Here is a 26,338-nt window from a genome sequence, read left to right on the forward strand (position 1 = left end):
CCACCATGCCCACCAGGTCAGGTAAGGTCATGGTGGGGACGGGGAGGCTGAATGGGAAAGGGCAGAAAGAAAACAGGGTAGGGAGAGGGTGAAATGGCAGAGGCTGGGGGCATGATGGAGGCAGGAAGGGGTGTGTACTAGCACACCTGACCTGTGCCAATATTCTATCCCCCTCCTCACATGCTCCCTTCCTTTCCTTGGACTTGCCCCAGCTCTTGAGCTGGCACAATTCTGAGTAGTCCCATTGGCGACCATAAGACTTACCCAGAGATAAGGCAAAATATTTTTCCTTACCTCTCCTGAGCCTTCAGACCTATCTCTGATACTGCGCACACCTTTTACGTGTGACTGAATTGCAAATGAATTGGTGGAGAGGGGGGAGGAATGGATAGGATTGGGCTGTAAATCAGAGAAATCAGTAAAATTTAACTGACACTTTAGAAAAGTATTGTGGCCCTCCTCAGTGGCCTTAAACAGCACTGTGTGGCATTGCAAATGGTACTGTTTTGGACATGAGACTACTTCTGTCTCAGTAATTCATGTTTTGAATGTAACTGTGGTCTGCAGCTGAAAAAATGCTATCATACTCTTTTGCACTTTCCACAGTAAAATTTTCTGTTTAGAATTTTCCCATATGTCTGTATGATCTTAAGTGCCATGATACAATATAGAAGGGGGGAAAAAAACACCCCAAAGGAATATGAATGGGGAAAATACAACACAGCTAAAGACAACCAGAATGGCATGGTAATATGGGGTCATTCTGACCTCTGTTTGAAGTCACCATAAATGATCCTGCTGGGGAATCCCTTTCTGCAAATGCGGATGCCTTCCAACACTCCATTGCACCTCAGTTGATGCAATACGAGTTCATGCTCCATGGCACCTTAGAGAACGTGAGAGAATATAGAGAATAGAATTTAGAGGACAGCGTTGAATTGCACTCATCTTTTGATCACAGTATACCAAAATGTCTTACCAGGAGTCTTAGTCTCATTGGGGATGATGCAGCGCACAAAGTGAGGATGAGTACTCCTCAGATTGCTCATCAGCTTGTTTAAGTTCTCCTGTGGGATCACAAGTCAAGTTCTGGTTAGCACATTCCTTATCTATATGTAATAATCAAGAAAAGACAGCATACAATGGACTCTTAAATTTTACATATGGAGGGGTAGCACATGGAAAATGTTTGCTTTTCCCCTTGCTGAACAATAATGAACCACACTAGTTTACCTCACAGAACATAAGAACAGCCTCGCTGGATCAGGCCATAGGCCCATCTAGTCCAGCTTCCTGTATCTCACAGCGGCCCACCAAATGCCCCAGGGAGCACACCAGATAACAAGAGACCTGCATCCTGGTGCCCTTCCTTGTATCTGGCATTCTGACATAGCCCATTTCTAAAATCAAGAGGTTGTACATACACATCATGACTTGTAACCAGTAATGGATTTTTCCTCCAGAAACTTGTCCAATCCCCTTTTAAAGGCATCCAGGCCAGATGCCGTCACCACATCCTGCGGCAAGGAGTTCCACAGACCAACCACACGCTGAGTAAAGAAATATTTTCTTTTGTCTATTCTAACTCTCCCAACACTCAATTTTATGTCCCCTGGTTCTGGTGTTATGTGAGAGTGTAAAGAGCATCTCCCTATCCACTCTGTCCATCCCCTGCATAATTTTGTATGTCTCAATCATGTCCCCCCTCAGGCGTCTCTTTTCTAGGCTGAAGAAGCCCAAACGCCGTAGCCTTTCCTCATAAGGAAGGTCCCCCAGCCCCATAATCATTTTAGTCGCTCTCTTTGCACCTTTTCCATTTCCACTGTGTCCTTTTTGAGATGTGGCGACCAGAACTGGACACAATACTCCAGGTGTGGCCTTACCATCGATTTGTACAATGGCATGACCTGTGCCATGACACAGGACACACACTGCATCCTAAGGATTGGGTTCAAAATGTAAAGACTTCTCTTGGATACTTCTACCAACTTAATTGGGTTTATCAGTTGTGCACTCTCCTGGAAACAGAGACTTGGCCATTTCCATGCTAGCTGAGGTAATTTCTAGATTATATTAGGCATCTTACTGTCATATGAGGGATGTCCTAAAGGTCAATTGGAATAATTAGGGCCCAATCATATGGTTGGTTGGTCTGTGTGATGCCACAGTGCCAACGCAGAGCCCAATTCTATGCTCGGCTGCACGGCTCCGGGCCACCGAGCACTGTTGCAAACATGCCATAAGGCACGTCTGCCGGGCTCCCGCTGGTGCTACCCCAGTGCAGGCTGGTGCTGGGCGAGTGCGGGGCAGTCACCCAGCTTCCGTGGTTCGGCGGTCTCCCGGACCACCAAGCTGCAGAATGGAAGGCGGGGACGGGGAGGAGGCGTTTTGGAGAGGGGGGAGGCTGGCAGGGGGTGGAGAGAGGGCAGGGAGGAGGCGTGACGGGGAGGTGTGACACGGGGAGGGGGACGGGCTGGAGGCGTGCCGAGGGAGGGAGGAAGGCGGGTCCATGGAGTTCTGCTCCACAAGATCCAAGGCAAACGTGTAGGGTTATGCACCCTACATGAGTGGCTTTACCTTACCGCCAACCTTTTGGTCAGCGGTAAAGTGAGTAGCCCCATTGTGGGGCAGCTTACCTTACTCGGGGGAAGGGGACGAATGTCCCCTTCGCCTGAGGCGCCTCCCGCGGTAGCTCGGGAGGCACAGGAACCGGCAGTAGCCCTTCTCGGTGCTGCCAAGCCTGGGCGCCCCGGGCAGCTCAGGATTGGGCTGACAGTCTTTAATGTGTCCCATTAACCAACTGAGGACCAGCCAGTGACAGATAAATACTGTAAAAATATTCTTTACTTTCCTATTTTGCCACTCACTGCTCCCCAATGGGCCTACTTGGATCTATACCAACTCTTTGGCTGGCATAATTCTGGTAGGTTCAAGAGGTATAAATCTGGCAGGTTCAACCCCAAACCCATCCCTAACCTGCCCCCTCTGCCACCTTATCTGGCATAGGGCGCAATCCTAACCCGCGCTGGAGCAGGCAAGCCAAGAGGCTTGTGCTGCATCCAAAGCGAGATTGCAGCGAGCAGCGGCTCAGCCAGGGGCAAGGGGAAGCTCTTCTCCTTACCCCTGGGTAAGGGCTGTGCGCCCCTATGGGTCTCCTTGGACCTGTGCCACCTCTGGAGGTGGCACAAGTACGAGGAGAGCAGAGTGGCTTCAAGCGGCTTCAAGCCGCTCCACTCGCCTGGGAACAGGGGTTGAGATCCGGCTTAACTGCTGGGTCCCAGCCCCACCCCAGCTCCCCGCACACCCACCCCCGGGCTCACCCTCCCCCCGCCCAGTAACGCCCCCTCCCGCCCCCTCCCCACATCACCCACGCCTACCTTTGCTGCTTGTGCCAGTGCGCTCGTGCTAGCACAAGCAGCAGCACAGGAGCCACGGTGGAGGCTTCTGCCTCTGTCCATGCGTCGGCGCATCTGGATGCACAGATGCGGCTCCCACCTAAGGAGGCGCAAACGTGCTTTATGGCACGTTTGCGACTCCTCAGGAGCACCTATACCGGCATAAGTGCTGGTTAGGATTGCTCCCATAGTGGAGGTTCTGCAGCTAGCTGGTGCCCTTGTGTGCCTTCTGGCCCTTTTTGCTGGTAGCAGGTTTTTGGAGCTTTTCTGTGCCAGTGGCTTGCAGGATATGCTGTGGGTCATGAGATCTGCCAGCGTATCCTGCCCATAGGATTGGGCTATTTGTCTCTTCCAGAAAGCAGTGGCCCAGTGTTTGTGTATTTTTGTCCCTGTCCACCTATCGTTTTGGTATCTTGCTGAAGAGGTCAAGCTCACTGGGGCAAGTCTTGGTGCTCCTGAACACTAAACTCTATAAATCTTTCAGCTAGGCTTACTAAGTTTGTGCACAGAGACACCTGATACTCCATGACCAAACAACCAAGATTTTCTTCCCCTTACAGATCAAACATCTTAATTGAAGATTTTACTGTACCCTGAAGAGAGCAGACACAGTCTGGAAGGATGAACCCTTCTTCTTGCCACCCTTCTTGCCGCCGCCACCCTCTGAAAATTAAAAAAAGAAATATTATAATTAAAACATGTACACCTGGAATGTGAAATGCTGCTGTTCCCAAAAGCCACCTTTGCAAAGTGCTCCACTTTATTGTCAAGCGCACAAATTAACTCAGCCTGTTGGAGGATTATTATTCTTGTGGGAGACTGTTAGTGAGGTGCGATGAACAATATTTGGAATGGAAATAAGCAGGAATGTAGGTTGAGCAGGCCTCCGAAAAAGCCAAAGGAGCCCCTCTATCTTGTTTCTAGTACCACAAACCATCTTGGATCCTACCCTCCTCCAACCAATACAAGGAACGTTCCCTCTCTTACACACATAGAAGAAGGTTGACTTATTAAGTACAGAGAGCTGCTAATCCTGATGAGCCTGTCCTGTCCCTACCACAGAGCATGTATGATTGCACAAGTCGTGGTTAAATGTACAACACAAGAAATGTAATTGTCTCCTCATGATGAGGTCTTCTGAACCTTGATTTCTGCTCCCCTATTTTTTCCACCGCTGGGTTTTTGACTTGAGACTCGCTTGCAAAGTGAGTTGCAAAAAGGCGACTCAGAAAATGCCCCCATTATGACTCGTTTTTGAGTTGAGTCGCAGGGGGGCGGTGATTCTAGACTCGACTCAAGTCAAGCCACACTGGATTTGTCCATCCCTGCCTCCCCCCCCCCCACCCTGTGCATGCTCACCGGGGTCAGTGGGCATCTAGAGTCTGCTGGTGTGTGAAGCCAGCTCCTTGCTGCCTATGCCCCAACTTCCAATGCGTTGCCTTCTGTGACAGCCAGAAAGTGCGTAGCACCACCAGAACACTTGTTCTGGCAGCGCTAGGTGCCTTTAGGAGTGGGGCATCAGGACCCTATACAGGATTTTGATCCTAGATTTATTGCAAGTCACAGGAATTACCAGCGTCCGCAGGGCGGTCAGCAAACAGCAAAGCAAGAGTCTTCATGGATGATTTCTGGAACAGCTGAATGACAGTTTCATTCAGGGGGTCCTTGTTCTTGTCCAACCAGCCACTGATGTTGTAGTCCACAGTGCCAGCGTAGTGCACCAGTGCAAAGTGAGCTTCAGCCTTGCCTTTGCCAGGCTTGGGTTTCTGGAAATTGTTGCTCTTGCCAAGATGCTGGTCATAGAGCTTGTTCTTGAAAGAAGTGTCAGTTGCCTTGGGGAACATGCACTCCTCTTCCAGGATGGAGAAAATGCCCATGGGCTTGAAGAAGCAGAGACAAAGAGAACATTTATTTCCAAAGTGGTATGTACAGCGTGGAATAGTTACACACTTGTGACAGGTCTATAAATATATTGTTTCAAACAAATGTCACAGTCAGTGTTCCCTCTAATGCTGTCATACCACTGCATGGCTGCACAGTGGCATGGCAACATCTCTGGATGCTCGGTGATGACATAAGACATCATCACCAACTTCTGGATTGCTGAGCTCTGAGGTCCCTGGAGATTGTCTTCAACCAACTTAAAGGGAATGTGCAGCCATGCAGCTTAGAGGGAACAGTGGTCACAGTGTTAACTATTTCAGCCAAATATCTTTCATAGAGATCTTTTTTTTTCTTTTTTTTTTCAAATGAAGGGCAGTAATTCAAAAGTGATGCTCATTTAACATATGTAACATTAAGGGGAAGCCTTTGACTACACAGTGAAAAATTTGGAGGGAAAATCTCTATGAAGAGAGAGATTACGTGAAGAAAGGGTACTGACTGAGAAATCAAATGTTAAAAACATTTTCTTTAGGAAATGACATACAAGTTCACATCTAGAACTAGGTGAAAGTACACGCCATTGATTTCAGTGAATCTTATTTGCTAGGAGTCTAGGATCGCTGCCTTGAGTATTTTGTGAAAATAAATATGCTATGTGAGTTTCTTACATGGACAAAGGGGGCTGCTTCATTGTTTAAAGCAGGGGTGTCCGACCCTTTTTGCAGGAGGGCCGCATTATCTCCCTGACACTGTGTCGGGAGCCAGGAAAAAAAGAATTAATTTATATTTAAAATTTGAAAAAATTTACATAAATGAATATATTTGAGATGGAACTTATATGAATGCATGAAGGTCTCGCAATAGCTCAAGGCCTATAAAAAGCCTTGCACAAAGCAAGGCTGGCCTTTCCTTCACTGCCGCTGCTGCATCACAGATGTGAAACAGCAAGCAGTGGAGGGAGCTCTCGGCCCGCAGCTCACTCAAGAGGTTGAACAGTCACCCTCACCCTGAGAACAGTTGTGTCGGGTAAGCTCAGGCTCCAGCAAATCTACAGAGGGCCAGATGCTCATTAGAGACTGAGGGCTCCCCGTGGGCCAGATTGGGGGTCTCTGAGGGCCACAAATGGCCCCCGGACCAGGGTTTGGGCACCCCTGATTTAAAGTGTGGGCACAGCTTTCCTAGTTTAAGGATTATTGGATAACATATGCAAGATTAATAAATAATGCTAGCAAGACCTTCTCAATAAGTTCAATGCAGGCAGCCAAGTCCATTCCAAAGTCAATGAACTCCCATTCAATTCCTTCTTTCTTGTACTCTTCTTGCTCCAGTACAAACATGTGGTGGTTGAAAAACTGTTGCAGTTTCTCATTGGTGAAGTTGATGCACAGCTGCTCCAGGCTGTTGTACTAGGAAAATAAATGAGAACATATTTTAAGGAACAAAACTCATTCTGGATTCTTGAGAAGAGGGCTGCTATACAGTGTAGGGTTTATAAAAGGACCCCTAAATAAAACAACAACAACAACAACAAAAAAGCTATGCAGTCAGACAGCAAGCAGCAGGGTGGGGGCTATCCAGTGTTCTGCATCGAGTGCCACATGTATGATTATATGCCTCTGGGGCATAAGTCATGGGTGTGTCCTCGGTGCAAGGAGCTCCAGGGTCTCAGGGAACGCGTCCGCTCCCTTGAAGCCTTGGTGGCCGACCTGGAGAAGCACAGGCAGGCAGAGGAGGACCGTGGGGAGACTTCTGGGGATGATCAGGCTTCGTCCCAACCTCAGGCGTGCAGCTCCTCGGCTGCCCGGGTGGGAAGTCTCGGAACTGGAGGACGTCATCCTGGAGAGGAGGGAAACAATCCCCTAGGGGGGACCCCTTCTCCAGGGGATGGGCCTGTATCCAAATGCACTCGGGATACTCCTCGGCGGGAGGGGGGTCGGGGGCTTCTTGTAGTGGGGGATTCAATTATTAGAAACATAGAGAGGGGGGTTTGCGATGGATGTGAGGACCGCATGGTGACTTGCCTGCCTGGTGCGAAGGTTGCGGACATCACTTCTTGTCTAGACAGGCTAGTAGACAGTGCTGGGGGAGAGGTAGCAGCTGTGGTGCATGTCGGCACCAACGACGTGGGCAAGTGTAGCTGGGAGGTCCTGGAGGCCAAATTTAGGCTTTTAGGGAGGAAGCTGAAAGCCAGGACCTCAAAGGTAGCTTTCTCTGAAGTGCTACCTGTTCCACGCGCAGGGCCAGCTAGGCAGGCGGAGATCAGGGGTCGCAATGCGTGGATGAGACGGTGGTGTAGGGAGGAGGGGTTTAGATTCGTTAGGCACTGGGGAACTTTTTGGGACAAGCAGGGCCTGTACAAGAGGGACGGGCTCCACTTGAACCAGAATGGAACCAGACTGCTGGCGCATAACATTAAAAAGGTGGCAGAGCAGCTTTTAAACTGATCCCTGGGGGAAGGCCGACAGGAGCCGAGGGGCATCCGGTTCGGGACTCCTCATCCCTATGGGATGAGGTTGGGGAGGTTAGAGAACAACAAGACAAGGGCAGAGCAGGAGAAGAAATTGGGAAAGGTAGCATGATGGGATGTGATAGACGGTTTGGCACAATGAGAGGATGCGGGGACAAAGGAGTGAATAAGCAGCGTATCCTGGGGCATTCCGTGTACAAATGCTTTTATGCGAATGCCCGAAGTCTACGAGCAAAGGTGGGAGAACTGGAATGTCTGGTGACAAGGGAAAATATTGACATAGTGGGCATAACGGAAACCTGGTGGAATGCGGAAAATCAGTGGGATACCGCAATCCCGGGCTATAAACTCTACAGGAGGGACAGGCAGGGGCGTGTTGGAGGTGGGGTGGCCCTTTATGTTAAGGAAGGGATAGAATCCAGCAAAGTAGAGATTGAAGGTGGGTCCGACTCCACCGTAGAATCTCTGTGGGTTAAATTACCAGGCTTGTGCAGCGATGTAATACTGGGGGCGTGCTATCGTCCTCCAGACCAGAAATCGGATGGGGACCTTGAAATGAGGAAACAGATCAGGGAGGTGACAAGGAGGGACGGGGTTGTAATCATGGGGGACTTCAATTATCCTCATATTGACTGGGTCAATTTGTGTTCTGGTCACGATAAGGAAACCGGATTTCTTGACGTGCTAAATGACTGTGGCTTAGATCAGCTAGTCACGGAGCCCACCAGAGGACAGGTGACTCTGGATTTAATTTTGTGCGGTACGCAGGACCTGGTTAGAGATGTAAATGTTACTGAGCCATTGGGGAACAGTGATCATGCTGCGATCCATTTTGACGTGCACGTTGGGGGAAGAATACCAGGCAAATCTCTAACAAAAACCCTTGACTTCCAACGGGCGGACTTCCCTCAAATGAGGAGGCTGGTTAGAAGGAGGTTGAAAGGGAGGGTAAAAAGAGTCCAATCTCTCCAGAGTGCATGGAGGCTGCTTAAAACAACAGTAATAGAGGCCCAGCAGAGGTGTATACCGCAAAGAAAGAAGGGTTCCACTAAATCCAGGAGGGTGCCCGCATGGCTAACCAGCCAAGTTAGAGAGGCTGTGAAGGGCAAGGAAGCTTCCTTCCGTAAATGGAAGTCTTGCCCTAATGAGGAGAATAAAAAGGAACATAAACTGTGGCAAAAGAAATGTAAGAAGGTGATACTTGAGGCCAAGCGGGACTATGAGGAACGCATGGCCAGCAACATTAAGGGGAATAATAAAAGCTTCTTCAAATATGTTAGAAGCAGGAAACCCGCCAGAGAAGCGGTTGGCCCTCTGGATGGTGAGGGAGGGAAAGGGGAGATAAAAGGAGACTTAGAGATGGCAGAGAAATTAAATGAGTTCTTTGCATCTGTCTTCACGGCAGAAGACCTCGGGCAGATACCGCTGCCCGAACGGCCCCTCCTGACCGAGGAGTTAAGTCAGATAGAGGTTAAAAGAGAAGATGTTTCAGACCTCATTGATAAATTAAAGATCAATAAGTCACTGGGCCCTGATGGCATCCACCCAAGAGTTATTAAGGAATTGAAGAATGAAGTTACAGACCTCTTGACTAAGGTATGCAACTTGTCCCTCAAAACGGCCACGGTGCCAGAAGATTGGAGGATAGCAAATGTCACGCCTATTTTTAAAAAGGGAAAAACTATAGGCCGGTCAGCCTAACATCCATACCGGGTAAGATGGTGGAATGCCTCATCAAAGATAGGATCTCAAAACACATAGATGAACAGGCCTTGCTGAGGGAGAGTCAGCATGGCTTCTGTAAGGGTAAGTCTTGCCTCACGAACCTTATAGAATTCTTTGAAAAGGTCAACAGGCATGTGGATGCGGGAGAACCCGTGGACATTATATATCTGGACTTTCAGAAGGCCGTTTGACACGGTCCCTCAACAAAGACTACTGAAAAAACTCCACAGTCAGGGAATTAGAGGACAGGTCCTCTCATGGATTGAGAACTGGTTGGAGGCCAGGAAGCAGAGAGTGGGTGTCAATGGGCAATTTTCACAATGGAGAGAGGTGAAAAGCGGTGTGCCCCAAGGATCTGTCCTGGGACTGGTGCTTTTCAACCTCTTCATAAATGACCTGGAGACAGGGTTGAGCAGTGAAGTGGCTAAGTTTGCAGACGACACCAAACTTTTCCGAGTGGTGAAGACCAGAAGTGATTGTGAGGAGCTCCAGAAGGATCTCTCCAGACTGGCAGAATGGGCAGCAAAATGGCAGATGCGCTTCAATGTCAGTAAGTGTAAAGTCATGCACATTGGGGCAAAAAATCAAAACTTTAGATATAGGCTGATGGGTTCTGAGCTGTCTGTGACAGATCAGGAGAGAGATCTTGGGGTGGAGGTGGACAGGTCGATGAAAGTGTCGACCCAATGTGCGGCGGCAGTGAAGAAGGCCAATTCTATGCTTGGGATCATTAGGAAGGGTATTGAGAACAAAACGGTTAGTATTATAATGCCGTTGTACAAATCTATGGTAAGGCCACACCTGGAGTATTGTGTCCAGTTCTGGTCGCCGCATCTCAAAAAAGACATAGTGGAAATGGAAAAGGTGCAAAAGAGAGCGACTAAGATGATTACGGGGCTGGGGCACCTTCCTTATGAGGAAAGGCTACGGCGTTTGGGCCTCTTCAGCCTAGAAAAGAGATGCCTGAGGGGGGACATGATTGAGACATACAAAATTATGCAGGGGATGGACAGAGTGGATAGGGAGATGCTCTTTACACTCTCACATAATACCAGAACCAGGGGACATCCACTAAAATTGAGTGTTGGGCGGGTTAGGACAGACAAAAGAAAATATTTCTTTACTCAGCGTGTGGTCGGTCTGTGGAACTCCTTGCCACAGGATGTGGTGATGGCGTCTAGCCTAGACGCCTTTAAAAGGGGATTGGACAAGTTTCTGGAGGAAAAATCCATTATGGGGTACAAGCCATGTATGTATGGAGGTGTATGTGCAACCATGTATGTATGGAGGTGTATGTGCAACCTCCTGATTTTAGAAATGGGTTATGTCAGAGTACCAGATGCAAGGGAGGGCACCAGGATGAGGTCTCTTGTTATTTGGGGTGCTCCCTGGGGCATTTGGTGGGCCACTGTGAGATACAGGAAGCTGGACTAGATGGGCCTATGGCCTGATCCAGTGGGGCTGTTCTTATGTTCTTATGGATGCATTAGACATTTATGGCCTAATCCTATGCTGGCTAGCGCTGACAGAACAGACATCTATGATGTCACAAATGCACCATAAGGCATGTTGCAGCAGTGCAGAGGCCCACAGCGCTGTTGGCAAGGCCTATGCTTGCCTGCCACCACCACTCAGAGGCCTCTGAAGCAGGTAGGGACTGGGTGGAATTGGAGAGGGTGAAACAGGGGCAGGGGGAGGTGTAACGGAGTGGGGGAGGGTGGGAAGGTAGTGGGTTAAGCCCTGGGAGGGGGGTGGGGATGACGGCTGCGGCAGCTGCCTCATCCTATTCTACCTCCTGGGCCGGAAAGAGGATGGCTCAGATTTGCACCAGCAATATCACTGGCGTAGATCCAAGTAGCCCCATAGAGGCTGCTGGGGCTTTACCTGGGGTAAGGGAATTAATTTGCCCTTCCTCCAAGACCTCTAGTAGTGTATATTCCTGAGCTGGATGCAGCTAAGGCAACACCAGCCCCACTGGAACACAGAGACAGGGGGATAGGATTGAGCTGTATCTAATTAAACCAGTTTTATTGTACATGGGTAATCCTGAAGGGGAAAAAAATCTGTATTTCAGCCCTACTGTTTTAAGGATCCTATCAGCTTCACATAGTCTGACCTGCAGTGTTGGGCATAACTTAGCCCTGTCCATTGGGAAATGGACAAGTCCATCTCTCAGTGTCCATCTATTGCAGTATTATTTGCAGTTGAAAGCTGCATGGACTTACATCCTATGTTATTAGCTGACCAAGACCAAGATTTCAGAAATTCCAGAAGATAATTGAACTAAAAAGACTTTTGGGGGTGGGGGACTCCTTCTTTTGAAGGTTCTGTTTCCTTACATCAAAGATCTCAAAGCCAGCAATGTCCAGCACACCAATGAAGTACTGTCTGGGCTGCTTGGTATCCAGCTGCTGGTTGATACGGATGACCATCCACAAGAACATCTTCTCAAAGACAGCCTTAGCCAGAGCACCAACTGAATTGTACACCTAGAATAACAGGATATAAACTAGTGTTAGTGTAGAGATCAGAGGAACACACTTCCAAAGAAAAGTAGATAATTATGTAATTAATTCAAGCAACAAGTTTTATAGGTTGTTACCTGCTGGACAGTTTGACCTTTGGTGACATACTCATTGCCAACCTTGACTCGGGGGAAGCACAGAGCTTTCAGCAAGTCTGCTGAATTGAGGTTCATGAGGTAGGCAGCCTTGTCAGCAACTGAGCATAGACCAAGGAATAAGAGATGGTCAGCACGTAATAGAAGGATGATGTAGCTTGACTTATAGAGTAACATGTGCTATCTGGTTTATCTTGTGAAACTAATGCCAAAACGAAACCCCCAAATTATCTTGTTTTTTCAAGTTCTTCTCTGTTCAGTGTGTTAATTATGACTATCAATCGAATGGTGGGGAAAAAAATTACCTCCGAAAACTTATGACATCAACAAAGGAAAGGAACAAAATGAAATAATTCCTAACATAATTATTGCTACTTGTATGAATACTTGCTGATTTAAAAAAAAAAAAAAAAACTTTGAAAAATATGGAAATATGGCCACCACACAATGTCTAAATCTATGTTAACCATGTCTGTGTTAATCCAGTGAAATAAATGACAGTATCTTACTAGAATCTAATAAAAGGGATGTGTAATTTCAATGTAATGTTATAGTGTGTCTCCCATATCACATCAGGAATCTTATACTATGGTTACTGTGGTATCACTGAGAGATCTCTGTTGAATTTCGAAAATACCTTCAGTGCCATCTGGCTCGGCCTGCTCCTCACGCTGCTTCTGCTTGAACTTCATGTTTCCGAAGTGCATCACAGCACCTGTTAGCTTGTAAATGGCTGTCTTTTCCTCACTAATGAAGCCCAGGATATCAATGGCACTCTACCAATTGAAAAACATGAACTGAAAGTTAAGACTGTATGTCACATCAAGTAAATACTCCAGAAACTCATTTCTTCAGGACACTTACATCTGTAGCCATCAACTCTTCCTGATCATCTATGCTGGGAACAGTAATTTCTCCTTGGCTTACAAAGTGATAGTCATATGGATTGGTGGTAATCAGAAGCATTTCTAATGGAAGAAAAAGCAAGTATTTATTTTTTTCCCATTCACTATGTAACAATCTATGACAATGTTTTAAGCAGAAATCAAATATTTAACTGTGAAATTATGTAAATGCTGCCTTTCTCTTCCACAGGAGGAATTCAAGGTGACTTGTAAAATTCAGATTAAAAAAATTAGCAACTAAATGCTATACAACTGTCAGGCAACTTGGGCAAAACTCATGCCTCCATAAACAACACCACAGGTAGAAACATTTCAGGGCAAAACTGGGGGACAAACAGATTCAAATATGGAGCGACAGTTCTTCCAGTAACTTGATCCCATGCCAGATAGGACTTTAAGGGCACAATCCTGAGGCACCCATGGGCCAGCACAAGTCCCTTGTAGTGCCCCAGGAGGGTCGCAAACATGCCATAAGGCATGTTTGCACTTCCTTGGGAGGGAGTCGGGCCGGCGCATGGAGATGCTCCGGCCTGCAGAGGCTGACACAAGCCTCCGCACCAGCTTCCATTAGCCCAGCTGGGCCTACACAAACCTCTGGGGTGGGTGGGGAGGAGGCAGGGAGGAGGTGGGAGGGAGGTGTTCCTGGGCGGGGGGAGTGTGGGCGGTAGATGGCCCCAAGGGCAGGTTGGTGGGGAGTGGGAGGTGGGACAATTCTGAGGAGACCCATAGGGGAAAGGGCGCCTTACCTGGAGGTAAGGGGAAACGTTTCCCCTTGCTTCTGGCTGAACCGCATTGGGTCCCTATCCTGCGCTGGATACAGTGTAAGTAAGCCTCTTGGCTTGCCTGTTCCAGCTCAGGGTAGAATTGCGCCTTAAAGGTGACAATCAGCACCATGTATCGTGCTCAGAAATGAATTGGCAGCCAGTGTCAACAATACCAGTAGGGGTGTGACATGATTGCAGCAAATATGTTACTCAAGAGCTTCTAACAAAACGCTAGAACAGCCATTTTCAACCACTGTGCCATGGCACACTGGTGTGCCACAGATGGTCTGCAGGTGTGCCACAAGAGTCTGGGGAAGGATCATTTCTTAGTAGTACCACTGGGGGATGCGAGTTCCTGCTGTTAGTGTGGTGTGCCTTGTCAATGGTCCAAAAACTGATGGTGTGCCTGGATAATTTCAGTGCCTTGTCAGTGTGCCATGAGATGAAAAAGTTGAAAATTACTGCGCTAGAAGTTGACTCTTACCAATCAGCTCTGGCTTCTTGTTGGACATGATCTGATAAAAGATGTGGTAACTTCTTTCAGCCTTCAGCTGGAAAGTAACCCTGGACTTCTCCAGCAGATCTGGCAAGAAACAGAAAGAGAAGCAAATAATTCAGAAACCAGTGAGGGGAAAAAAAGAGGGAAATAGCTGTTTGAAAGGAAGACTCCTTACATGTCTCAATGTCTGCAGAAGCCAGTTTGCCTGTGGTACCAAAATGGATTCTGATGAATTTACCCTTTAAAGAGGAATGGGCATGTCATTACAAATTCTGCACATGAGTTACTAAAGGTTTACTACACGTATAGAGAAGGCACGACACTTAACAATACCAAAAGCCAGCTGGCACCCTCAGCTTCTGCCCAAGACTTACAAAGCGTGAAGAGTTGTCATTTCTCACAGTCTTGGCATTCCCAAAAGCCTCCAGCAAGGGGTTGGCACTGATGATTTGATCTTCAAGCGTCCCCTGCAATGCAAATATTATTGTCAGTTGATCAGTGTCAATCTTAATGTGGCTGCACAAAATCACATGTTGTCTTTTTCTGACATTTTGTTCACCTTCATTTTGCTTTGTGTGGCTGGCTGCTCTTCCTTTTTCTTGTCACTAGTAGCTGCAATTGTTGCAAAGTACTGGATGACACGTTTCGTGTTCACAGTCTTTCCAGCACCAGATTCTCCACTGTTGATCACAAACAGGTATGTATGAATTGGAAATCATATAACTTTATTAGATAATACATCACTAGATAATTCTACATCTATAAATGGTCATGGCAGAGAAAAAGGGAAATTGTTTATTTTACACATTATATTGGTTTTATATTCATAGCATCCCCAAAGAGAAGCCGAGGAAATGAACTTGGCAGAAGTTGCGGAGAATTTGAAATGACTGCCACATTTCATAGAATTACAGTTTCCAAGCTTTCTAGGAGCTAGAGAATTACTCCTAACCTGCTAACCTACACCTGGAGTTAAGCCTGTTCAGGTCTCCCTGTGCCAGATCTGAGCATCGCAAACGTGCGGTAAGGCACCAGCACAATGGGATATGTAACACAGGTAAGTTTGTACTGGGTGGCACAGGGGGTAAGAAAGGGTGGTGCAAGAGTGTTTTGGTGGCAGGGAGGGCTGATTTTGGGTTGGGGAGGGCAGAATGGGAGTAGGATCAGGCCCGGGAGGGTGGAATTGGCAGCAGCAGCACATGCCATATCCTAACTTTCATCCCCTTCCCCTGGATAAAGCGAGTAGTCCCACAATGGAACTACTCAATTCTATGATGTACTGAGGGTTGGCATATAATTCAGTCTCCATGTCGGGTAGTCAGCCCAACACGGAGGCTCAGGATCTGGTGGAGCAAAGCTCCACCGGTCCCACCTCTCTCCCTCCCCGCTCCCTTCTCGCTCCCTCCCCAGCACACCTCCTCCCCATCCTCTCCCCACCCTCCCTTCGCCTTCCTCGGCCCCAGAACACCTCCTTCCCATCTCCACATGCCTCCACCTACCTCTCCACTGCCCGGTGGTCCATGCGACTGCTGAGTGGTGGAGTTTTGGTGCTCTGCTGGCACTGGCCCAGCACCGACCAGCACTGGGTTAGCACTAACGCTCCACCAGCGCTAGGGCCTGCAACCATGCCTCACACATTTGTGACAGTGTGCACTGGCAGTGAGCCGGCGCGTACTGGTTAAGATTGGGCCCTCAGTCAGTTAAAATCTGTAATGTAATTATTCCCTAAGAGATACAAGGGTGTTATAATTATTTACCTATTATAATGGCCTAGGGCCCAATCCTATCCAATTTTCCAGTGCCGGTGCATCTGTGCCAGTGGAGCATGCACTGCATCCTGTGGTGGAGGGACAGTCACAGAGGCCTCCTCAAGGTATGGGAACATTTGTCTCCTTACCTTGGGGCTGAATTATGGCAGCACCAGTGCTGGAAAGTTGGATAGGATTGGGCCCCTAGTTAAGTTACTGTAGTTAAATTTAATCACTGTGTGCCAATGTATGGCAGCAAATAAATACTTACGTGATCAGAATTGACTGATTCTCACGGTCTGAAAAGATGAAAAAAAATTATTTGTAATGAAGCCACACTTTAAGAATTGGAATGTATATGAAATAATACAGCACATAGTCAAAAAAAACCCTACAGCGATCCAAAGATGTGCAATTAATAGAATCATATCATTGAAGCTGCAACCATCTCCTGTAAGTGTAGATCAGTTGGATGAAATAATATTTGCTTACTTCCTTATTTGTCTAGGATCCTTTTTTGCCAAACATTGAAATGAAAATACAGTAGTGCCCCCTTAACCACAGGGGTTCCATTCCAGAACCCCCCATGGGTTGCTAAAACCGAGGCTACGGGCAAACGCCCAACCTCGCGGCCTGGACACTCCGAATGAGAGAGAAGGCCAGCTCTCCTCCGCTCTGGAGGGGCTTCTGAGTTCAGCAGAGGTCTTGGCATCCATCCATGGTCTCTGTCAGGCTCAAACTGAGCTCGGCAGCTCAAATAACGTAACTTGTGGTTTCACGGAGAAACCAGACACGACGTTTTTAATGCCTTATAAGGCGTTGGGAGGCCTGGGGAAGCCCTCTGGACCCGATCTGCTGATAACTGAATTTGCGGATATGGGTCCACAGATATGGGGGCTCCTCTGTGTCCTTGGATACTAAATGTTGCAAACAGAAACAGAAATTTGGTCAGCTTGTTGGAAAAATCAAATGTTAAGGGTGCTGTATGCAAAGGAGGAAAAGGGGGAGGCAGCAGGCCAAGGTCAGTGCTGTGAGACAGAGAAGAATTGAGTCCCCCTCCCTTTAAAGACTGTGAGCTCCTTAGGGCCAGGACTACTAATATGTAGGGGAAAGGATACTGTGAGCTGCCTTGGGCACCTCCTGATGGGGAGGGGAAAGGCAGTATATAGATATTTTAAATAAATAATGAAATTGTACATAGGACAATTGACAGGCAAGGACTGGATGAAAGAACAGAGTCAAAGAAGTTAGGTATTAGAGCCTCTAATGTATTATTTTATACAGTAATTATTTTCCCTAAGGAAATGTGTTCATCTCTTTATCCTCACATGAGGCCATGTCAGAAATGGTAAGCTGGGGTAGAGCCAGCATCAGCATACAGCATCCTTAGATAAATGCTGTGACCTTAGCATCCTGAGAGGCCCGTCGTGGTCAATGCCTCCCCCGCTGGGGACTCCCCAGACCCCAACAGTTGTCGTTGGGCACCTCTGTTTCAGCCAAAATAGTGCTGAAAGTGAGAAGCACCCACTGCCTGGTAAACCAATGGCAGCTTTACCAGAAAATCATTGATGCTACTCCAAGTGGGCAAGTATCTGGATGAACAAAAATGACAGTGTTGTGGCAATGAAAGCAAGTGCCCACCACCAATTGCTGCCCCATCGTGCAGGACCTTAAAGACTGACCAAGAAGGAGGTAGCATGGATGTCAATAAAGCTGCCTAGGGCTAGTGGAGACTATACCATGCCGGACTCCATGGGGAGACAATGATTACACTCACAAAGTCCATGCCAGCAGTACAGTGAGAGGACCCAGTGGACCTCAGTAGAGGAATTTACCCAAGAGTCCACCAAAACCTGGAGTTGGCCCTGAATCAGGGGATAGTAGCCTTATTAAATATCTAGTGATCCTTATTACATCATGGTCAAGAATGCGGATACATTTGTGTAAACATAATTTTTTAAGCCAGCCACTGGCACTAATCAGACATTTCACTATCTTTGACAAAAATACCTCTGGAAGAATTTTTTTCCCCCTATAGGTGTTTATCCACTCACCAGTTAACATGAACTGATAGGCATTATCAGAGATGGAGAAGATGTGGGGAGGAGCCTCTTGACGCTTTTTGCCTCTGTAGGCAGCCACCACTTCTGGGTTGTACACTGGCAGCCACTTGTAGGGGTTGACAGTGACACAGAAGAGACCTGAGTAGGTCTGTAAGAAGTAGAACAGAATTAGCTTAATTTACCAGTTTATCTTTGCATTTTAGTCCCAAACCCTGATGAAAACAGCTTATCATATAGAAGTACGTAGTTGTACATGAGGAGAAGGAGGGAGAGGATAAGGGACAGGAGAATGCTAAAGACATTTTTAAGGATTTTATTCAAATCTTATTCCTGTGAAAACATATGCAGTGTACCTAAATAATAGTGATAAGGGCTGGGGTATTGTTACTGGGAATAATCTAAGGATCATTCTAGAAATAGGGATAGTATTGAGACCACTGTGGAGCATAAGAATATAAGAACATAAGAAGAGCCCCACTGGATCAGGCCATAGGCCCATCTCACAGCAGCCCACCAAATGCCCCAGGGAGCACACCAGATAACAAGAGACCTGCATCCTGGTGCCCTCCCTTGCATCTGACATAGCCCATTTCTAAAATCAGGAGGTTGCACATACACATCATGGCTTGTAACCCGTAATGAATTTTTCCTCCAGAAATTTGTCCAATCCCCTTTGTGGAGCAAAGCCACCACAGAGTCTGGGGATGGAATTCCCACCTCCACGGAGATCGGTCACCTCAGTCATGGCTGTGCTTGGAATCACCAAGCCTAGCAGTATAGTTAAACAGGGCAGGAGGTCTGGTCTAGAGGGTAGAGCCTCCGTTAGCCTGAAGATAACATCAGAAGGTCGCCAGTTCGAGGACACCGGCAGCTCCCTGAACGGCTGAGAATGGTGAGACCTTGAAGCAGCTGACAAGCCCAGCTGAGTGATTCCACCTGCTCTTGGTGTGAGCAAGAAGCGTCTTGGCTGCGCTCCATGTGACAGATGGAGCTGCTTGTCAGCCTGCGTGGGAGAACTGGAGGCCAGAAGTGAGAATAAACCAGGAAGATCCATTCTGAAATGTGGTTGGTTCTTGAAAGAGAGAACCTCTATGATTGTAAAAATCCCCTTGAGGGATTTAGAAATGCCTGCCTATGTAAACCGCCTTGAATAAAGTCAGAGGAGTAATCCGATTACCAGAAAGGCAGTATATAAATACCTAGTTGTTGTTGTTGTTGTTGTTGTTGTTGTTGTTGTTGTTGTTGTTGTTGTTATTATTATTATTATTATTATTAAACAAGGTAGCAAGAGCCATGCCGGACTTGTCTACGCTGCTTCCAGAGGGGCAAACAGTCACCACAAATGGTGCGGCTGATACAACACCTCATCTGGATAGTGAGGATTCACAGAGTGTCAGAAGGAAACATTATGTGATTCTGGCACATAACTCTTTCTTATCTAAAAGCTGAAAACTGCATTCCTTGTAAGGAAAAAAAAATAAACAATGATTATACTCACGTAGATCATCCAGGCTGCATAACGCTCTTTGAGGTTATACAGGACAGCAGGTTCATTGAGGTGGGTCATCATGGCCATGTCCTCAATTTTGTCATATTTGGGAGGGTTCATGGGGAAGGTTTGGTCGTCCTTTACAGTTACACTCTGGAAGGAAACAGAGCACCAGTTGATCATCTTAGAAGGAAGAGGGGAGAACACTTTGACAATGTATTCTTTGTCTTTTACTCACTTCTCCTTTTTCAGTTTTGACTGTGACCTTCCCTCCTTCCCTGCTCTGGACAACGCCTTTGACATAGGACATCTTAGGATCCACCACAAAGACTGACGTCTTAGCATCAAAGGGCTTGTTCTGTGCCTCAATTCTCTCCTTCTCTGACTTACGGAGAAAAGGGGCAGCTGGCCCAAAGATCGCCATCTCAGCGTCTGAAGACATGGCTGCGGTTTATAGTGTGCAGCTCAGCAGTGAACCCTAAGTGGAGAAAAAAATGTCCCATCAAGTTCTTGAATTGTGGGTTTCTATAATACGAATTTGGATTTCTTCTTTTACTTTTCATCACCTCCATACAGAGACCTTAAATAAGATGCATGTCTCTTTCACTGTACTGCTTTCATTTGCCACTTCCCAAAGATGTATGAAGATGTGTTCCACTCTCTGGGTATAGCATATCCATTTTTGTAATAACTCTTCTTGTCACAGTCTCTTTGTATATTCAGTGTGCTTATCTGTGGAGCTCAATATCCTACCATACCTGTATTACACATATTATAGTCAATTGCATTGCCAAAGTACCAATAATTTAAGCAGGCTCCTTTACAGCACTGAGAATTTAGGGGAGAAATTAATTTAGGCTGGTTTTGTTTTTAATTTTTAAAAAATGGAAGAGAAAAAGAAGTGGTTGGTTATTACTATGGAAGAATTTGTGCCATGGTGGGCATATTTTGGATACCTCTGTTCATCTCTTACATGAAACATATCACAATGTTTTCATAAATTTTGTGCTTCGTTTTGGTATTTTATCATAGGAAATTATTCTGATAAAATATGAACAATGTAGTGGAGAACATTTGATGCTTAAGTAGTGAAGAAAAAACAATTCTATCATCAGAATCCAGATTGCTTTTCTCAGGAAAGAGTTACACATTTTGTTATTTTAAGTGTTGGTGTTTTGAATAAGCATTCTAGAGACATTCTAGATAATTTTTTAAAATTGCATCGATGACATTAATGTCTATCCCTTGTAACTTTTGGCATCTGACTCATCCTAGCATGTCCTACTGGGAATTTGAAACTATCCTGCACATTGTGTTTACAGCATGTACCACAATGCGAAACCATTTAGAAGGCATGATGAGGAAGCAATCATCAGTGGCTTCAAAGCCAGCAGACTCTTTAGCAGGAGTACTATGGATCTAGCACAAGATGCAGGCACTCACCATCTACATTAACATGCACAATCCTTTGTTTGGCTTCACTTAGAATATGGCAGAATCAGGTACTTTTCCAATACAAGCTTGTGCTATGTGTTTCTGAGTAGTTACTATCTAGTTATTATTTAGCATTTATAAATTAAAATTTCCTTATTTGATATCGTTTCTCTTATCCCCCAAGCTAAGCCCCAAATTTCATTTCGGCTCTGAATTTCATGGATGCTAGAACCCCAATGTACAAACTATATGTTCGATATTTAATGAGAGATGGTACTAGGTGAAAATATATATAAATTTCCAAAAGTCCTAATATTTTTAGGCTTTGGCTATGCCATAAAAATTGGCATATTTGGAATTAGTATATCCAGACTATAAACTCACCTGATGTAAAAAGTTCTATGCAGACTTGAGGTGAGTCGTCACTGCAAACATCAAAATTAAAAAGAAAAGATTAATCTCTTTTTATTGCTGCCCCAAAGTTCCAAGGATATGTGGAAAAGACGGAATGTATGAAAGCATTCAGTAACTGGTCCACATATACATGAGTTCCAAGAGCAGGATTGCCCGAGACTGGGTCAAATTCCAGGCCTCTGATCCTTCCCTGCAAGCCTTCTTGCCTTCTCCACATGACTTACCTTGAAGCTGAATGCAAGGGCCAGGCAGATCAAGGGGACGACAGGTTCCAGAAACTCTTTTATAAGGGCTGCTCAGTGCAGGGAATAGCCACTCCTCTGCCACAGGTCAAATATTTCTGGCAAAGTATTGTTTGGCAAAGTTGACTGCAAACATCATTCTTACTCATATTATCCTTGGATATATTTAGAATAGAAATATTCGAGTCACTGCATTCCTGAAGGTGTCTGTATGATCTCTAAATATATTTTATAGAGCTCATTCACTTTTTTAATATTTTCATTCAAATTATTGAAATATGAAACTACTAGTAACGTGCTCACAATTTTTTAAAAAATTAAAAGGTAGTTTAATTAAATTAATTTAATGTTCATCTGCACCTAGGTATGCTAAACAACTAAGACAGGGAGTAAAGATCAAATGATAACCAGCTTCCCTGCAAAAAATGCCAGAGGAAAAAAATGGTCAGAAAATGTATGGCAGTGATTTGGTATGTCAAAAGTAGGCTTGGTTTTCAGTAAAAGTCTTTTCAGTCTTCGATAGAAATATGAAAACCTGTCTACTGTTTTCAGACAGGCTCTGATAAATAACCATGATGACAGGCAGGCATTAGGAGACTTCGGGTTCTTGGCACCTCTTCTATGATTACCACTTTGGACAACTACTGTACTCATAAACCCTTTGGACCATGATTAGAATTTTAGTTATAAAGAGTATGTGCTCTGCTACAGAAGCCAACTGAAGAGGCTGTGCACAAATAGTCCGGTCTTTTGCAGTTGCAAGCCAAAGGCTGTGGAGAGAGGAATGGAGTGGTGGGAAAATGAATGGGTTTCACATTTGGTGTAAAGGTCTTGGAGCCCTTGCGTGCCAGAGCAAGAATGCCATCTAGCTTTTTGGCATATTGATGCCTCCCATTAACGTCTCCCTCCCCAAACTCAAATCCAGGGACCCCTTTCGTCAATCCAGGATGCTCTGTCTATTCTTTCCCTTCCATCTTTATAATTTCACTGCCTCTCCAGTTTCAGTCAGGCTTGTGTTGCTGGAGGAAAACCAGGGCACTGCCTTCAGTATCCTCCAATCCTTATCGCTCTTGAATTGCCTAGGGATAGATGCTCCACTAGGAGCTGGGCTGTTGTACAGGGATCACAGAGATTTCATACCATTCTTTCTTTTACTGCAGTCTCAGTCTAGTGCAAAAGTGCACACCTTACACACTGTTGGAGAAATTCCCAGAACTTCTGATGCATGCTTCATAGGACAGATAACATGTGCCACTGTGTGTGATGTAATGACATTGTGTATTTTGTGGACCCCACCAGCAACAGCCAATCAGATGGAGAGGGAATGTGGAATGATAGAACAGCATGACAGCACAACAGAGGAGAAGAGGAACAACCTGTCATGCTTTATGGCAATTCTGTATCATCTCTAATACCTGGTTCCAGCCAAATCCTGAATACAGGAAATCAGCAACCAAACAAATATACCCAGAACAGAGGATAAATTGTTGACAATTGTAGGACTTAGGATAATAACAAATTATCAACATGATGTCCAAAAAAGGACTTCGGTAACTTGGATGAAGATAAACACTTATGTGACATACGATAGCAGCCCTGCACATCTCAGCATTGGAAGAGCCAGAGTCTGAATACTGTATTCAGTTGTGCTATGCAAACAATTTGGAGGAGATTCAGAAGACAGTAGGGAAAGCAAAGGAGAAGAAACAAGATCTATGTGGAAGGAAGGAATGTTTTGTGTATGTAGTTTCAAGGAGACAAGGAAAAGCAATTCTGAAATATTTTTAAATAGCCTAAAGCATTTTTTTAGGTTTTCTTTTTCCATAAAAGCCAGAACAATAGGTTAAAATTTATAGGAAAGATTCATAATAAGCATTTCCTAAGTATTGTCTAAGAATAAAATGTGTTATGTATCAGAATAAATGGTAAGCTATGTACCCTTTGCTATTGCTGTAAACTACCTACCCTTTACTATTGTTTTTTAAAAACTGGTTGCGTAAATCTCTGCACAGGACAGGTTAATACACCTGCTGCATAGGTTTGGAAACACTAACACATCTCCAAAGTCTGTTATCCAATCACAGCTTTCTAAAATTGTACAAGTGTTTCTCTGTGAATTAATGGTTAAGGGCCCAATCCTGTCCAATTTTCCAGTGCCAGTGCAGCTGTGCCTCCTCAAGGTATAGGAACATTTGTTCCCTTACCTCAGGGCTGGATTGCGGCTGCAGTGGTGCTGAAAAATTGGACAGGATTGGGTCCACAGTCCATTGAGTTTGTAACTGCCAGAGTTATTTTTGTCCAATTCTCCAGTTTCTTTTGTATGCAGGGTTATTATATTTTAAAAATCCAGTTAACCCCACACCTTTAGAAAAATTGAAAGCACAATGATACACAGGCCTACAAAATTGAGGCACACAAAATGGTTCAAGCAGCTTCCTCATGAGGAAGCCATGTTGTAGGCTTCCTCATGAGGAAGCTGCTTAAACCATTCACTAATGAGGCTATACTATATCTCCAAAACTTTGTAAAATAGAATTGAACATTTTATTGTCCAAGTTGGAGGCTATGTTCAAGTGAAAATTAAGCAAGAACACTGAGCATTAAGGTAGAGACTGATAGCCAAGTTTTTGTGTGTGTGTGTACTCCAGGCAGAAAAGTCATGTCCTGCACTTGAAATGCTGCAGATAATTTTTTTCCTATGCAACCATTAACTCCATGTACAACAAATGTAATTTTCCATTTGGAAACCGAGGAACATCGTTCTGAATTCAGAACAATTACTCAGAGTTTACATTTCTAAAGGTTGGCCTTATATCAGCTACAGATCCAAATCAGGAGTGCAATCAATACAACTGTGCTAGCAACAGACCCAAGAAAATATGAGGGGCACTTTGATCTTGTTATTTGACACACAACAGGAAATGTGCCCATTTATGGCATTATCCTCAGTAGTATTCTTTTGATAATGCTTGTTTTATTTCCTTCTAGACATTCTAGTAAGTCTTTTCTGTACCATGTCCAAGTTTTCAATAAGCTATTTTCTAAGTAAAGGACCCCAGGATGTGATTACCTTAGTAGATTCACTACTGTGCCAAGCATAGGTTGAAAAATTGTTTTCCTAACACAGATTCTCTTGTTTGTGATCATTTTTTGTGATAACAGGTACTGTATTAGATGATATTATTATTGATTGTTATCCAGCCTGTCTAAAGAGCAACATGCTATAGATAATATATTGAGTTATATCAGACACTTATGGTCCAATCCTATTCGTGGGATACAGTGGTAGATCTCATGATCCACCAGTGTATCCTGCATGCCACTGGCCATGAAGTGTCTGCTGAGCCAAGTAAGTTGGCATTGGGGGTGGATTGGGCTGGGGCAAGGCAGGTCTCAGCAATAGCAGCATCCACGAGATCTGGAGTCCCTGCCCCAGGCCCAACAACCCCTTTAGACATACCACATTTATGCCAGCAAAATATTTTTGCCAGCAATGCAGCAACTGTTACCCTGCACATGCCTGATCTCGTCTGATCTTGGAAGCTAAGCAGGGTCAGGCCTGGTTAGTACTTGGATGGGAGACCGCCTGAGAATACCGGGTGCTGTAGGCTTATACCATAGGCTTTCAAGACTGAAGGTTGCCAGCCAACCATTATAGCTGGGGTAGAGCTGGGTAGGCCCATTGGGGAGCAGCAGAGGAGGTAAGTAAAACATTTGTTTACCTCTCCACTGCTGAATGGCCCCCAGCCAATCTGTGGTTTGCAGCAGCTGCTGTGTTGGTGCCACTGTACCTCTGAGGCTGGCCATGGATGAGATTGGGTCATAACAGAACAATCCGATACATTCTACTCAGAAGTAAGTGCCCAATCCTATCCCACTTTCCAGCACTGATGCAGCCACAATGCAACCCTGAGGTGAGGGAACAAATGTTCCCTTTCGCTGAGGAGGCCACTGTGACCGCTTCTCCATAGCAGGCTGCAGCATGCATCCCATTGGCACGGCTGTATCAGTGCTAGAAAGTGGGATAGGACAGGGCCCTAAGTCACATTGTGTTCAGTGGGGCTTACTCCTAGGCAAGTCTTACAGGATTGCACTGTTAGTTCACAGTTAATTAACAAATGTTTTAGTGACATATATTTGTTGATTTAATAGCTCCTCATATTTCTCCTTGACATTTTATGACTACTGATGATGAGCAGGACTCATTTAAAACAGACTCATATTTCTGTCTCTTGAACCTTTGTAACCTTGGCAACTGCATGAACTGTTACAGGTTGTCCAGAAGCCAAGCCATTGACTTAAACATTATTGCCACAATCCAACACAGACTTGTTATGCTAAAACCCTATTCATATACAGCCCTATATGTGTGTAGCTATCTCCTCAACCCCACTTGGAGAATAAGCAATAAATTAGACATCAATTCTTCATCTTTTGGTCAAACCGTTTCATGTAGTCCTTGCCTAGTCAAAAGTCAAATATGAAAAGCATATTTTCATAACCAATAAACAGCCCAATCCTATCCAAATTTCCAGTGCCAGTGCAGCTGTGCCATTGAGGCAGGCACTGCATTCCATGGTAGGAAGGCAGTCACAGAGGCCTCCTCAAGGTATGGAAACAGTTGTTCCTTAACTAGTGGCTGCATTGCGGTTGCACTGTTACTGGAAAGTTGGATAGGATTGGGCACTA

The 26,338-nt window shown here is 45.6% G+C and overlaps 1 protein-coding gene and 1 pseudogene across 1 annotated transcript in view; one reads left to right on the forward strand and one right to left on the reverse strand.

Moving 5' to 3' along the window:
• LOC136642053 (myosin-1B-like) overlaps positions 1-21,663 on the reverse strand; it is a 33,672-nt gene extending 12,009 nt beyond the window's left edge. The window contains exons 1-19 of the mRNA XM_066618253.1: positions 21,632-21,663; positions 21,378-21,418; positions 19,798-20,037; positions 19,569-19,712; positions 18,062-18,218; positions 16,279-16,306; positions 14,819-14,939; positions 14,634-14,726; positions 14,435-14,498; positions 14,245-14,343; positions 12,956-13,059; positions 12,729-12,867; positions 12,074-12,192; positions 11,811-11,960; positions 6,515-6,685; positions 4,969-5,275; positions 3,988-4,058; positions 980-1,067; positions 769-886 (exon numbers count right to left, since the gene is read on the reverse strand). Coding sequence (XP_066474350.1) covers positions 769-886; positions 980-1,067; positions 3,988-4,058; positions 4,969-5,275; positions 6,515-6,685; positions 11,811-11,960; positions 12,074-12,192; positions 12,729-12,867; positions 12,956-13,059; positions 14,245-14,343; positions 14,435-14,498; positions 14,634-14,726; positions 14,819-14,939; positions 16,279-16,306; positions 18,062-18,218; positions 19,569-19,712; positions 19,798-20,001 — 2,177 coding nt within the window. The 5' untranslated portion in view covers positions 20,002-20,037; positions 21,378-21,418; positions 21,632-21,663. The remainder of the gene's footprint in view (positions 1-768; positions 887-979; positions 1,068-3,987; positions 4,059-4,968; positions 5,276-6,514; positions 6,686-11,810; positions 11,961-12,073; positions 12,193-12,728; positions 12,868-12,955; positions 13,060-14,244; positions 14,344-14,434; positions 14,499-14,633; positions 14,727-14,818; positions 14,940-16,278; positions 16,307-18,061; positions 18,219-19,568; positions 19,713-19,797; positions 20,038-21,377; positions 21,419-21,631) is intronic.
• Positions 21,664-25,140: 3,477 nt separating this feature from the next.
• LOC136642669 (5S ribosomal RNA) lies at positions 25,141-25,260 on the forward strand (annotated as a pseudogene).
• The last annotated feature ends 1,078 nt before the right edge of the window (positions 25,261-26,338 follow it).

This window comes from Tiliqua scincoides, chromosome 2, assembly GCF_035046505.1.
Source record: "Tiliqua scincoides isolate rTilSci1 chromosome 2, rTilSci1.hap2, whole genome shotgun sequence".
Classification (NCBI taxonomy): Eukaryota; Metazoa; Chordata; class Lepidosauria; order Squamata; family Scincidae; genus Tiliqua; species Tiliqua scincoides.